Source organism: Scyliorhinus canicula, chromosome 5 (assembly GCF_902713615.1).
Source record: "Scyliorhinus canicula chromosome 5, sScyCan1.1, whole genome shotgun sequence".
NCBI lineage: Eukaryota > Metazoa > Chordata > Chondrichthyes > Carcharhiniformes > Scyliorhinidae > Scyliorhinus > Scyliorhinus canicula.
The window spans coordinates 16,880,121-16,893,622 of record NC_052150.1 but is presented as its reverse complement, the minus strand read 5'-3'; the positions used below and the strand labels follow the sequence as shown (position 1 = coordinate 16,893,622).

The 13,502-nt window shown below is 47.2% G+C and overlaps 1 protein-coding gene across 2 annotated transcripts in view; it reads right to left on the bottom strand.

Annotated features, from left to right (window-relative positions):
* LOC119965801 overlaps positions 1-13,502 on the bottom strand; it is a 49,917-nt gene that overhangs the window by 14,083 nt on the left and 22,332 nt on the right. For both annotated transcript variants that reach the window (XM_038796642.1, XM_038796643.1), the window contains exons 3-4: positions 4,379-4,463; positions 4,260-4,285 (exon numbers count right to left, since the gene is read on the bottom strand). In XM_038796642.1, coding sequence (XP_038652570.1) covers positions 4,260-4,285; positions 4,379-4,463 — 111 coding nt within the window. The remainder of the gene's footprint in view (positions 1-4,259; positions 4,286-4,378; positions 4,464-13,502) is intronic.

Genomic DNA, 13,502 nt, shown 5'->3' with positions numbered 1-13,502 from the left:
TGCATGCAGGCAAGGACTGTGCTAGTATCAGAGGAGTAGCGAATGGTATTTAACGCTGTGCAATCAGCAGCGAGCATCCCACCTCTGACCTTGTGGTGGAATGGTAATTAATGAAGTGGCTGAAGATGCCTGGGCCTAGGACACGACTATAATTATCATCAGTGCCCTCATGTTAGGAAAGAAAAATTATACACGGTTTCAGCAATTCAGTGAGACCAATGTACTTGTTAGAGATTAAACGAGAAAAGAATCTGGCTGAACTGAGATGCTCTTCAAAGCAGGCTCGTGTCGGACTTCCGGTGGTGGTGGGTGGGAGGAAGCCGCACGTTGGAAGGCTCCTGCCCGAGAACTGATTTTTCGGAGCCTTGATGCCCCGTCCGAGGAGCAACTTTTGATGAAACACGGGTAGTAAGGCATAGAGAAGAGAGATGTCCAAACCTCAAACAAAAATGGCCGTGATAAAGGGGGTTAATGAAGGTCCACCGGTGGGTGGACAGGTCGGCTGAGGAACTGAAAGGAATGAGGAGGCGGGGGCGCCGGGGGAGGCTGCATCGCTCACAGCAGAAAGGATGAACGAGGCGATGGCTGTGGAACTTGAACAACAGTTCACAAAGCACATGGAAGTGATGAGGAAGGAGATGGGGGCGGTATTGAAAGTGCTGGTGGAGGAGGCGATTGCCCCGGTGAGGGTGGCGGTATTGAGTGCAGCGGCCGAGGTGCGGGAGCAAGGTGCGACGCTGAAGGAAGCGGAAGCGGCAATATTGCAACACAGTGATCAACTCACCTCGATGGGGAAGGAGCTGCGGAGGGTGATAGAGACCAACAAGGGTCTGTGAGCCAAAATAGAAGATCTGGAAAACAGATCCAAGCGGCAGAATCTGAGGATGGTGGGTCTGCCCAAAGGGGTGGAAGGCCCGAGGCCGACGGAGTATTTTGCCATGATGTTGGCAGAGCTATTTGGGGAGGAGCCCTCTCGATACCAGCTGGATCGGGCTCATCGGTCATTGAGGCCTGTACCAAAGTGAGTGAGCCGCCAAGGGTAGTAACTGGGTGTTTCCATAGGTACAGCGTGAAGGAGAAGGTCCTGTGCTAGGCAAAGCAGAAGCGGGACGTGCAGTGGGCTGGAGTTGGTATACGCATATACCAGGACTTTATGGTAGAGTTGGCAAGGAGGCGGGAGGCCTTTGGACAAGTGAAGATGGCACCGTATAACAGCAAGGTGCGGTGTGGCATAGTATATCCAGCTAAGCTGAGGGTGACCTACAAATCCAAAGACTTATTTTGAGACGGTGGAAGCGGCGGAAGTCTTTGTGAAGGCAGAAGAGCTGTGGCAGAATTGAGAAATGGGACTGAGGACTGGACTGGTACTGAGGGTAGGGGGTTGGTAGGAGAGTATGTAACTGTATGTAGCTTTATCTTTTCACTGCATGTTGTTGTATGTACTAAATGAGTCAACACTGTCTATTTGGGCAAGTTAAGAGTTGGGACTTTCCTTTGCAATGATGGTTCTTTGGGGTTTGTGTGTTTACATTGGGGTTGTGTGTTAAAGGGGATTTCTTTGTTTTCCTGGGACCAGGCCGGGGTGGGGGGGATTGGAGGGGAGTGAGGCCTGGGCAGGGGCCTCCACACTGGCTGGTTTAAGCCGGCCAGTGAACGGGAATGAGGTGGGGGGGAGGGGCTGTGGCCGTCAGAGCCTGGTAGAACAGGTTTCGATGAGCCTAACCGGGGTGAAAAAGTGGGGGAAGGGGACGATACTGGGTGAGGTGTTTTCGAGAGGAAGTGGAGGGGAGGAGTCTGGGAGAGGGGTTGGGTGGGTTTATAATTTGTGGGTGTCATTCATTGTAAGCTTTTGAGGATTGATGGCCTTGAATATTAGCGGGGGGGGGGGGGGGGGGGGGGTGGTTTGGAGGGGTGGTCTGTATATATAAATGGTGACCATGGGCGATTCCTGATTCCTTTTCTGGGTTTTTTTAACTTGATGATTATGTTGTCATGCGTGCTGTTGTGTGGGGGTTGGTGGGAGGATGGGATCATTGTTGTTAAAAAGGGTTTGAAATTGTATCCGTTACCGTTTACTGTTTATTGGTGGGGGTAAATTTTGAAGAAAATGTGAAAAAGGAGAATAAAAACATTAAAAAAATAAATAAACAGGCTCCCATCAGTGCTCATTAGCTAGACTGCCACATGAATAATTGCTATTTGGCAATGTTCTGGTGAATAGCTGTGTAAATTGTCACAAACCCCTGGGCTGGTGCGCGGTCAATTCCAGAACCACGTGACCCACAGTCACAACACGGGTGACATTAGATTTATTTAAAATATCCAAGGTCCTTGGTTAAGCCCCAATAAACTACAGTCACTCGGTTTGTAACCTCAAAACAAGTAACCTTTTATTATGTACAGTATTATAATTAAACAGACAGAAAATGTAACTGACTATCTATCCCTTTCCCAATCCTCCTTCCAACTTGTCTTACTCTCTACACACAGACATTCCCAACCCTCCTTCCAACACACACACAGACAAACAACACAGAGGGGGGAAAGGGAAGGAAAATATTAATAAAAATAAACGGATCAGGATCTCTGACCCACTGGGATAACTTCCAGTCAACGTCTTTCTGAAGTTCAGGCTTTTGTTTTGGTACTTCTTCCTTCTAGGCTTGAGATGTTTTCTCGGGCAAGGTTGTCTACTTTCTCCGCAGACTCAGCATCATTCCAGGTTCACAGCAAAGGGTTTGCCAGAGACTCGTTGCTTTCAGAGCAATAGAGCAGTTCATTCACTCCAGCAAGCGGGAAAGAGAGAGAGAGAGTTCCTTTCACTTCCAAAGTCGAGGGGAGGCGGTGGCGTAGTGGTATCATCACTAGATGGGTCAACCAGAGATCCAGAGTAATGCTCTGGAGACCCAGGTTCAAATCCTGTCACTGCAGATGACGAAATTTGAATTGAATAAAATTCAGGAGTTAAAAGTCGAATGATGACCATGAAGCCATTGTTGATTGTCGTTAAAACCTGTCTGATTCACTAATGTCCTTTAGGAAAGGAAAGCTGTATGGTGAGGCCTACATGTGACTCCAGACCGGAGTCAATGCGGTTGACTCTAAACTGCTCCCTCAGGGGCAATTAGAGATGAGCAGTAAATGCTGGCACAGCCTGCGATGCCCACATCCCATGAACGAATAAAAACAAACACTTCTGCTCAGTTCTCTCAGAAAGCATCATGCAGGAACCAATCTGTCAGCAGAACACTGTCCCTGGCCAACCCACCAGTTGCAAGTTAACCAATCAAACGGACTGTGGTGGTATGACTAGGAGGTTTACAGTACCTATCTGCCATTGGTGCAGAGCACTCGCTGCCCATTGGCTCAGGTCGGTCATGTGCCTCTCTGCTGATTGGTTGAGGCTAGTCATGTGCTAGCCTCAACCAATCAGCTGCTCACCCATTGGCCGAGAGGCAAGTAGTCCCGCCTACGAGGTGGGGGTATAAGAGCCCGTAGGACCCGGCAGTCGGCCTTTCTCTGTAAGTCGACTGCCGGGCACACAACTAGTTGATTAAAGCCTGATATATGGAACTTCTTCACGACTCGAGTCCAATTGATGGTACATCACTGACTCCCTTCCAAGCTGTGTCCTGAGATCCACTCAGTGCCAAAGAGTCTGGCTTCTTTCAAAATACAAAGCCTGGGAACACAGTGTCCTGGCAAGCAGGCTATTTCAAGTTTGAGACTTCTGCTGAAAAGCACATCCCGGTTATGGGTCCACGGACCAAAATAAAAGAAATGGGAACAAAATAAATAAACACTAAAGACACTTACAAACTCTATCACAGTAAGGAATCAACACCTTCAGGAGAAAAGGGGCAGAAATAATTTGAGAATGTGGGCAGAGTTGACTCTTATTGTGCTTCGAATAAAAGATTGCCTGGACAAAGTTCATGCAGGAATGCGGAGGATCACAGTCCTATTGGAATTAATGATGAATTATTAGGTGGTCTCCCTCAATTGATATTTGATTCTGCACCCCACTTCCCCCCCCCCTCGATTTTCCTTTTGTGCTGCACCCAGGAAATCCTTTACATCGAGTAAATGTAAAATCCGCCCCCATAAATATTAACATCTGAACATAATTTTTCCAGAAATAAGACAGGCGGAGATGAAACCTAAAAACAGTCACGATTCATTACCGTGGAAAAATCCTCAGCTCTCAGCTCGCTTAACCAAATTTATTGGACATTGGGTAAATCAACAAAACAAATTACCTTGTTTCTGGCCTGTGTTGACTCTTCTGTGGGAATAGAATTACATTTACTGCATTATTCTTAAATTGCAAGATGCAAAAACTGAACGATATTTGCTTCAGCAGAACTGAAACACTCACCATTTTTTGTCAAATCAGTTTCTGACTTACTCCCATTTCTGTACATAGAAGATAGGTCCAGTTCCAAACTGCAGTCAGGTGTAATCTGAATTAATTCAAAGGTTTGCAATTAAGTTTATATCAAGCACTAATACTGATATCCTTTGTTACCACACAGCAATCATATCCTCAGCTGCTCGGACGTTCTCTTTGCTCAGTGTTGGTTGTGGATATGAGATACCTATCTATGCTGATTCAATTGAGCATGAGCTAGATTCTGCTGTTGCAGCGCATCCAATGTTAAGCAATGGGTTAAGAGACATTGCAATTAGTTGTCTCATTTAGGTTAAGTGTTCAGTGATTATCTCATTTATGTTGAGTGTTCAATGATTGACACTGATATGTAAAGGGGCTTCAGGTGGCCTCTGGATCAGGTGATGTGCAGAGTTCTGTGCAGTCAGTTGGAACAAATAAAAGTGGTTTGATGAAAAAGGAGCAGAGCTTTTGCCTCTTCATACCACAGCATCGAATACGTCTAACATCTAACAGTGTCTGCCCTGAGTTTGACCTGTGCCTTCAGCTCAAAAAGGAAGGCAGTGGCGTAGTGGTATTGCTTGACTAGTAATCCAGGCAATACTCTGGGGAACTGGATTTGAATCCCATCATGGCAGATGGTGGAATTTGAATTCAATTAAAAAAAAAAGAAAATCTGAAATTACAAATCTAATGCTGACCATTGTTGATTGTTGTTAAAAACTGGTTCCCTAATACCCTTTTGGGAAGGAGATTTGACAATCTTAACTGGTCTGGCCTACATGTGACTCCTCCCCAATGTAGCTACTCTTAAATGGCCCAGCAAGCCACTCAAGAACCTGCTCACGGAGGCTCAGTTTGGGTTCTGCCAGCTCCTGACCTCATTACAGCCTTGGTTCAAACATGGGCAAAAGAGCTGACCCCAAAAGATGAGATGAGTGACTGCCGTTGACATCAAGGCAGCATTTGAATGAGTATGGCATCAAGGACTCCGAGCAAAACTGGAGTCAATGGGATGCGGGTGAAAACTCTCCACCGGTTGGAGTCATACCTGGCACAAAGGAAGATGCTTGTGGGTGTTGGAGATCAGTCATCTCAGTTCCAGGACCTCACTGCAGCAGTTCCTCAGGTCTTGGCCCAATCATTTTCAACTGCTTCATCAATGGCCATTCTTCTATCGTAAGGTCAGAAAGGGGATGTTTGCTGATGATTTCACAATGTTCAGCTCCATTCGTAACTCGACCAATACTGAAGCAGTTCATGTCCAAATGCAACAAGAGCTGGACAATATAAGGGCTTGGCTGACAGGTGGCAAATAGCATTCATACCACGCAAGTGCCAGACAATGACCATCTTCAACAAGAGATAATCTAACTAATGCCCCATTTCAATAGTATTACAATCATTGAATCCCTCACTATCTGGGCGTTACTAGTGACAAGAAACTGAACTGGACTAGCCTTATAAATACTGTGGCTACAAGAGTAGGCCAAAGACTAGGAATCTTGAGGTGAATAACGCACCTTCTGACTCCCCAAAACCTGTCCATAATCTACAAGGTACAAGTCACACAGTGTAATGGAATACTCTCCTCTTGCCTGGATGAGTGCAGCTCCAACAACTCTCAAGAAGCTTGCCACTATCCAGGACAAAGCAGCCTGATTGATTCCAAAAACATTCACTCCCTCCACCACTAATGCACAGTAAAAGATTCACTGCAGGGACTCACCAAGGCTCCTGAGAGAGCACCTTCCAAACCAGTGATCGACACCATCTAGACGTCAAGGGCAGTAGATACATGGGAACAGCACCACCTGGAGGCTCCCTTCCAAAATACTCACCATTCTGTCTTGGGAATATATCGCCATTCCTTCACTGTTACTGGGTCAAAATCCAGGAACTCTCTCCCTAACAGCACTGTGGGTGTACCTACACCACATGGACTGCAACAGTTCAAGGGCAATTAGGGATGGGCAATTATTCCTGGCCTAGCCAGCAGCACCCACATCCCGTGAATAAATTGAAATAAAAGGTTTTGCCCCTTAAATAGCTAAAAGCGTGAGCTCATAACGTTGTAATGTGGGGAACAGGGCCCCTGGATTCTGAGTGAATCGGGCAACCAACTGTGTACCTCCTTAACCAATCAGAATGAAGGGCTGTAAAATAAACAGTGGAAGGATTGAGAAGGAGCATCAAAAGTGGTGAATTTAATATTAAACCAAATTTTAAATTGATTTCTGATCTGTTCCTGAGATGCGGGCATCACTGGCTAGACCTACCCTTCCGTCGGGCCAGAGATAGCTTCCGGTATCTGGGCATCCAAGTGACATTTGGTTTGCATGGGCTTTATAGGTTAACCTTTAGAAGTTTGTCAGATAAGGTGAGACTTGACTTTGCAGAGATGGAGTAACCTTCCATTGCGGGCAGAGTTCAAATCATCAAAATTAACATTCTGCCAAGGTTTCTATTTCTGTTCCAATGCCTTCCTATTTTTCTCTCTAAATCGTTCTCTGATGGGTGAACAAGTTAGTGATTTGGCTTTTAAGGCCTGGGAAGGGAAGGGGCTAGAGTGCTTTAGCGACCTGTCTATAGATGGACCGTTCGCTAGTTGAGAGGAGTCCTCAGCGAAATTCCAACTATCAGGGACACACCTATTCGATATTTTCAATTGTTGGACTTGGTCCGCGGGGTTTGACTTCCATGCCCCTTAGTGCCACTGCCTTTCTTGTTGGAGGAAATCTTATGGTTGGCAAGGACTGTGGGGGTGGAGGTGGGGGGGATCTCAAACATCTATGAGCGGACCATCTCATTGAAATCTACATTGTTTGATTGGATGAAGGCGAAATGGGAGGAGGGGTTGGGACCCATCTTAGATGAGGATGTGAGGAATGAGGCCCGTCGCCGGGTAAATTCCACCTCATCCCGCGTGCGGCTCAGCCTCATCCAACTCAAAGTGGTTCGTAGAGCTCATCTCGCCAAAGGTAGGATGAGCGGGTTCTTTAATGAAGTAGAGGACAGGTGTGAGCGGTGTTCTCGTGCACCCGCCAACTATACCCACATGTTCTGGCCCTGCCCAAAGATGCTGAACTTTTGGGCCTCCTTCTTTAGCACCATGTTAGCGGTTCTTAACATTGATCTGGAGCCTTGTCCATTGGTGGCCATTTTCCGCTTGTCGGACTCGCTGGGGCTGCTGACCAGGGTGGGGATGGATTGGCTCGTTTTTGCCCCACTGATAGACCAAAGGTGGGTTCTGCTGGGATGGAGGACGTCCACTCCGCCTAAGCCTTACATGACCTTACATAGAATTTACAGTGCAGAAGGAGGCCTTTCGGCCCATCGAGTCTGCACCAGCTCCTGGAAAGAGCACCCTACCCAAGGTTAACACCTCCACCCTATCCCCATAACCCAGTAACCCCACCCAACACTAAGGGCAGTTTTGGACACTAAGGGCAATTTATCATGGCCAATTCACCTAACCTGCACATCTTTGGACTGTGGGAGGAAACCGGAGCACCCGGTGGAAACCCACACACACACGAGAAGTAGACCTTGGAAAATAGGAGACAGGTTTAGATAAAGGATCTGGATCGGCGCAGGCTGAGAGGGCCGAAGGGCCTGTTCCTGTGCTGTAATTCTCTTTGTTTCTTCTCTTTGTTTCTTTGATGTGCAGACTCCACACAGACAGTGACCCAAGCCGGAATCGAACCTGGGATCCTGGAGCTGTGAAGCGATTGTGCTATCCACAATGCTACCGTGCTGCCCCTACGGACTTTTTATACCTGGAAAAGATCAAGTACACCATCAGGGGATTGGTAGCGGAGTTTTACCCGAGGTGGCAGCTGTTAATCTCTCACTTCAAAGAGTTAATTACCATCAGCTGTGGGGGGTGGGGGGGGTGGTTTGGATGTAGCTTTTGTTGTGTGTTTTTCCATATCTTTGATTTCTTGTCTTAACGCAACAATTGTACTATGTTTGAATAATTTTCACAGTTGTCGTGTTGTAGCTTAGTTTGGGCTTGTTAAATCTGAAACATTCAATAAAATATTATTTAAAAAAATTATCACTGGCTAGACCTTCACTTATTGCCCATCCCTAAATGTCCTTGGGAAGGGGGTGGTGAGCTGCCTTCTTGAACCGCTGCTCTCAATGTTCCGTTGGACAATCTACAGCACTGCGTTGTTCGGAAGGGATTTCCAAGATTTTGACCCAGCAACAGTGACAGAACCGTGAAAGTGTTCCAAGTCAGGATAGCTTGGAGGGGAACTCGCAGATGGTGGTGTTCCCATGCATGTGCTGCCCTTGTCCTCCTAGGTTTGGAAGGTGCTGTCAAAGAAGCCCAGAAAAAAATACAGTAAGAGAAATAAATAGAGGAAAAGAGAGATTGGATTGAGAGAGCAAAGAAATAGCAAGGGAAAGAATTATATTTTAAAAATAACATTTTTAAAATCTCCAACAACAATCACTATTTGAAGGAATGAAATTCCATACTTGTCATAAATTAATTTTCTATGCTGGAAAGGTTGATTGCCAGTAATTAGCAATGATGTATTAAACGAGTAATTATGCTTGAAATGATGAGATGTAACTTTTTGTGACAGGATCAGTTCATATCTATCACATAAATACAGAAACTCCATGATATTCATTGCATTTTAATGGTTGATAAAACAGGGGCGGGATTCTCCGACCCGCCAGGGAATTGCGCCGGTCGGCGGGCCCCCCGTTGCAATTCTCTGGCCCGCGATGGGCCGAAGTCCCGCCGCTGAGAGGCTCTTCCGCTGGCGTGGATTAAACCACCTACCTGACCGGCGGGATTGGTGGCGCAGGCAGGCTCCGGGGTCCTGGGGGGGGGGGGCGCAGGGCGATCTGACCCCGGGGGGTGCCCCCATGGTGGCCTGGCCCACGATCGGGAACTTTTGGATATTAACAGTTAACTGTGTATCTGCTCCTTACCTGAAGTTTCTGAACCATGTATCTACAAAAAACAGCAAGTGTCAGTCACCTTGCTGTTATTTTGCCAGATAATTATGGCCCTATAGCTATCCAGGAAAGATTGTAAGAGAGTAATCAATTAAAGAGTCCGCGATGCCATGGAGTGTAAAAGAGGCTTAAATGGTTCATAAACATCATTCAAAATGTGACCACCTTTTAATCAACCCAGTTTTAAAAATAATTGATCTCATATTTGTGTAGCGGGTTAGTTTTGTTTCTCTTCTATCAAAGTAAAATTTGAGAGAACTTGTTTAATAAATTTGCAGGTAAGGTGCGAGAACCAAAGTGCGCCATCGTAAGTTGCTCGACATACCCACCCAGGCATTCTACATTGCCCCTGCTGATCGGCCAACAGATCTGAGGCAGGCAGAGGAGAAAAGCAACTCACTGACACATTTTGCCTTCCGCTAACTGATACAATGTAGGAAACTGCATCTGTCCATAGATGGGGAATGTTTGGAAATAAGGGAAGTAGGGAAGTTATTCTTCAGATGCACAATGCACTAATGAGACCACTTCTGGAGTACTGTGCACAGCATCCGTCTCCTTATTTAAGGAAGAAAGCAGTTCAGATAAGCTTTGCCACTGTAATACCTGGCGTTGGCGGGGTGGGGGCGGGGGGGGGGGGGGGGGGGGGGGGGGGGGGGGTGTGTGGGGGGGCTATCTCACGAGGAAAGGTTAGACAGGCTAGGATTGTATCCATTGGGATTAGAAGACGAAGAGGCGACTTGATTGAAACGTACAAGATCCAGAGGGGTTTTGACAGGTAGATATGGAGAGGATGTTTCCTCTTGTGGGAGAGTCTTCAACTAGGGGGTCACTGTTTAAAATTAAGGGGTCATCCCTTTAAGGCAAAGATGAGGCACAACATTTCACTCAGAGGATCATGAGTCTTGGGGATTCTTCCTGAAAACATGGTGGAAGCAGTCTTTGAAAATTTTTAAGGCCGACGTGGATCGATTCTTGGTAAACGAGGGGGTGATAGGATATCGGAGGTTATTATCAGATTAGCTATGATCTTATTAAATGGCAGATCAGGCCCGAGGAATTGAATGGCCTCCTCCTGCTGCTATGTTTGTATGCTACAGAGGATCTGTATCCAATAGTCAGATGCTAATAGAAGAGGTCTTACATAGCAGATAGGAGCAGGAGGAGGCCATTTAGCCTGTTGAGGCCGCTCCGCCATTTGTCACGATCACGGCTGATCGTCCAACTCAATAGCCTAATCCTGCTTTCTCCCCATACCCTTGGTCCCATTCGCCTCAAGTGCCATATCCAGCCGCCTCTTGAATGTATTCAATATCTTAGCCTCAACTACTTCCTGTGGTAATGAATTCCACAAGCTCACCATTCATTGGGTTAAGAAATGTCTCCTCATCTCTGGTTTACCCTGAATCCTCAGACTGTGACCCCTGGTTCTGGACAAACCCACCATCGGGAACATCCTCCCTGCATCCACCCTGTCTAGTCCTGTTAGAATTTTATAAGTCTCTATGAGAGCCCCCCTCATTCATCTGAACCCCAATCAAAAACAACCTAATCAATCTCTTCTCATATGACAGTCCCACCATCCCTGGAATCAGCCTGGTAAACCTTCGCTGCACTCCCTCGAGAGCAAGAACATCCTTCCTCAGAAAAGGAGATCAAAGCTGCACACAATATTCTAGCTGTGGCCTCACCAAGGCCCTGTCTTGCATGAAGGGGACAACGCTAATGGTCTCAGTTCTAGAGAAGTCATCTCGCTAATATTCTTATATGTTCAGTGTTGTCAGTGCATTCTATGGGGAAGATGAGGTCCGTCTTTCTAGAGAATCGAAGGATGCAATGGCTCCCAGCTGTTTCTCAGTTAGGGATTATTGAAGATTACAAAGAAATAGTCACATGCTCTGTTGGTGCCTGCATCAAACTTCCAAGGTTTTGCTGTAAATGGGAACACTAGACTGAAGAGTCATATGTTGTACATCCAGGAATCATAGAATCCAGCATAGAATCCCTACAGTGCAGAAGGAAGCCATTTGGCCAACTGAGTCTGCACCCTCCCTCCGAAACAGCCCCCTATCTAGGCCCATGACCCCGCTCCTATTGCCGTAACCCCACCTAACCTTTTGGAGACTAAGCGGCAATTTAGCACGGCCAACCCATCTAACCTGCGTTATCAATGAACTGTGGGAGGGAACCGGAGCACCCGGAGGAAACCCACGCCAACATGGGGAGAACGTGCAAACTCCACACTGACAGTCACCCAAGGTCAGAATCGAAACCGTGTCCCTGGTGCTGTGAGGCAGCAGTGCTAACCACTGTGCCACCGTGCACTGATCTGAGAACCCGCAGGTAGTTGGAATGTTCCTTGAACATCCATATTTTCACATGCGTGCCCAGGAGTCTCAAGCCTTCTCCTTGGCCAGTGCTTGGAAGGTGGCACAGCTTCACCCACCAGCAGCTCCTTTATACTAGTAAATCACCTGGTGCCATGTGTTTCTGCAGAATTCCCGTGGGTGAAATTACATGGAATACACAGCACAGAGACAGACCAATCAGCCCAGCTGGTCTGTGCCAGTCTTTATGCTTCGCAGGAGCCTCCATTCAACCTTCTTCATCAAACTACAACAGCATAACCTTCTATTCCTTTCTCCCTTGTGGGTTTATCGAGCTTCCCCTTGAATGCAGCTGTGGTATTTGCCTCACTTTCCAAGCACGATTTGTATAAGGATTGTTTTCTGCGATTGCTTGTTGGATTGGTGTCTATCTCATGGCCACTAGTCCTGGTTTCCCCCACAAGTGGAAACATCTTCTCAAGATCCACCCCATCAAACCCTTTCATAATACTGCGACCAGAACTGTGCACAGTATTCTGCGTGGTCCAGCCAAGATTCAGAATAAAGTGAGTATAACTTTTGTGATCTTCAATTCTATCTCTCTGGAGATGAACGCCGTGTTTGAGCTTAGTTAAAATTATCTTATTAGACTTCCGGTGGCGGCCATGAAGGCGTAGATCGCACATTTGGTGGCTCCCGCTCAGGATGGACCTTTGGACCTTTTCCCCGTTTATTCTCGGATTTTACTTGAAAAATCGATAGTGGACGCGACCGTGAGGAGGAGTCCTACACCAGTGCATGGAGAGGCGGACCAGGAGTGCTCACAAAGGAAGAAATAGGTGAACAGAGAAGGCCTGGGTTGAAGCTGCAGCGGGAAAAAACATGGCGGTGGAGCGGAGTCCTGGCTCAGCGACCCAGCGGTCGATGGAGCAGTTGATGAAGTTTATCCAAGAGTGCTTCGCCAAGCAGAAACAGGAATGCTTAAACCCGATTAGGGAATCGATTGCTCGGCTGGAACAGAGATTGGATGCTTAACATCAGGCGATCCAGAAAGCGGAGAAGACGCTGACCGAGCACAAGGAACACCAAACAGCAATGGAGGTGGAGGTGGGGATGCTGAGAGACCAGGAAAGGCTCCTGGGGAAGGTGGAGGATCTAGAGAATAGGTCCTGCTGCAGAACTTGAGAATCGTTGGTCTCCCGGAGGGCTCTGAAGGAGCTGATGCAGAGGCATATATAGCAGGTATGCTCGAGAAACTAATGGGGGATTGCGGTAGTCACCACTGTTGTATTATATTGTATATACTGGTATTACGGTAAGACCCCTATACTACAGGTACAGGGGTAGATCCCTGCCTGCTGGCTCTGCCCAGTAGGCGGAGTATAAATGTGTGTGCTCTCCGAATAGCAGCCATTTCACCAGCTGCTGTAGGAGGCCACACATCTCTGTGTAATAAAGCCTCGATTGCATCCTACTCTCGTCTCGTCCTAATTGATAGCGCATCAATTTATTATACAGAGATTTTTCAGAGATGGACCTCCTCATCAAGCCGGATCACCTGCAGCTGCATCCTCAAGCAGACAACGCCAAAATGCACATTGACTAGCTTGCTGTGAAGCAAATATCGGGTCTGCGAATGGCACAGAAGCTCCAGATTCTGTACATGCGGCTGAGCTCCAACGTCTTTCCCCTCGTCTGGGACGCGCCGACCTACGCAGAGGCCATGGCGCTACTGAAGGAGAACTACGCTCAGCAGACCAACAAGATCTACGCCAGGCACCTCCTGTCCACATGGCACCAACTTC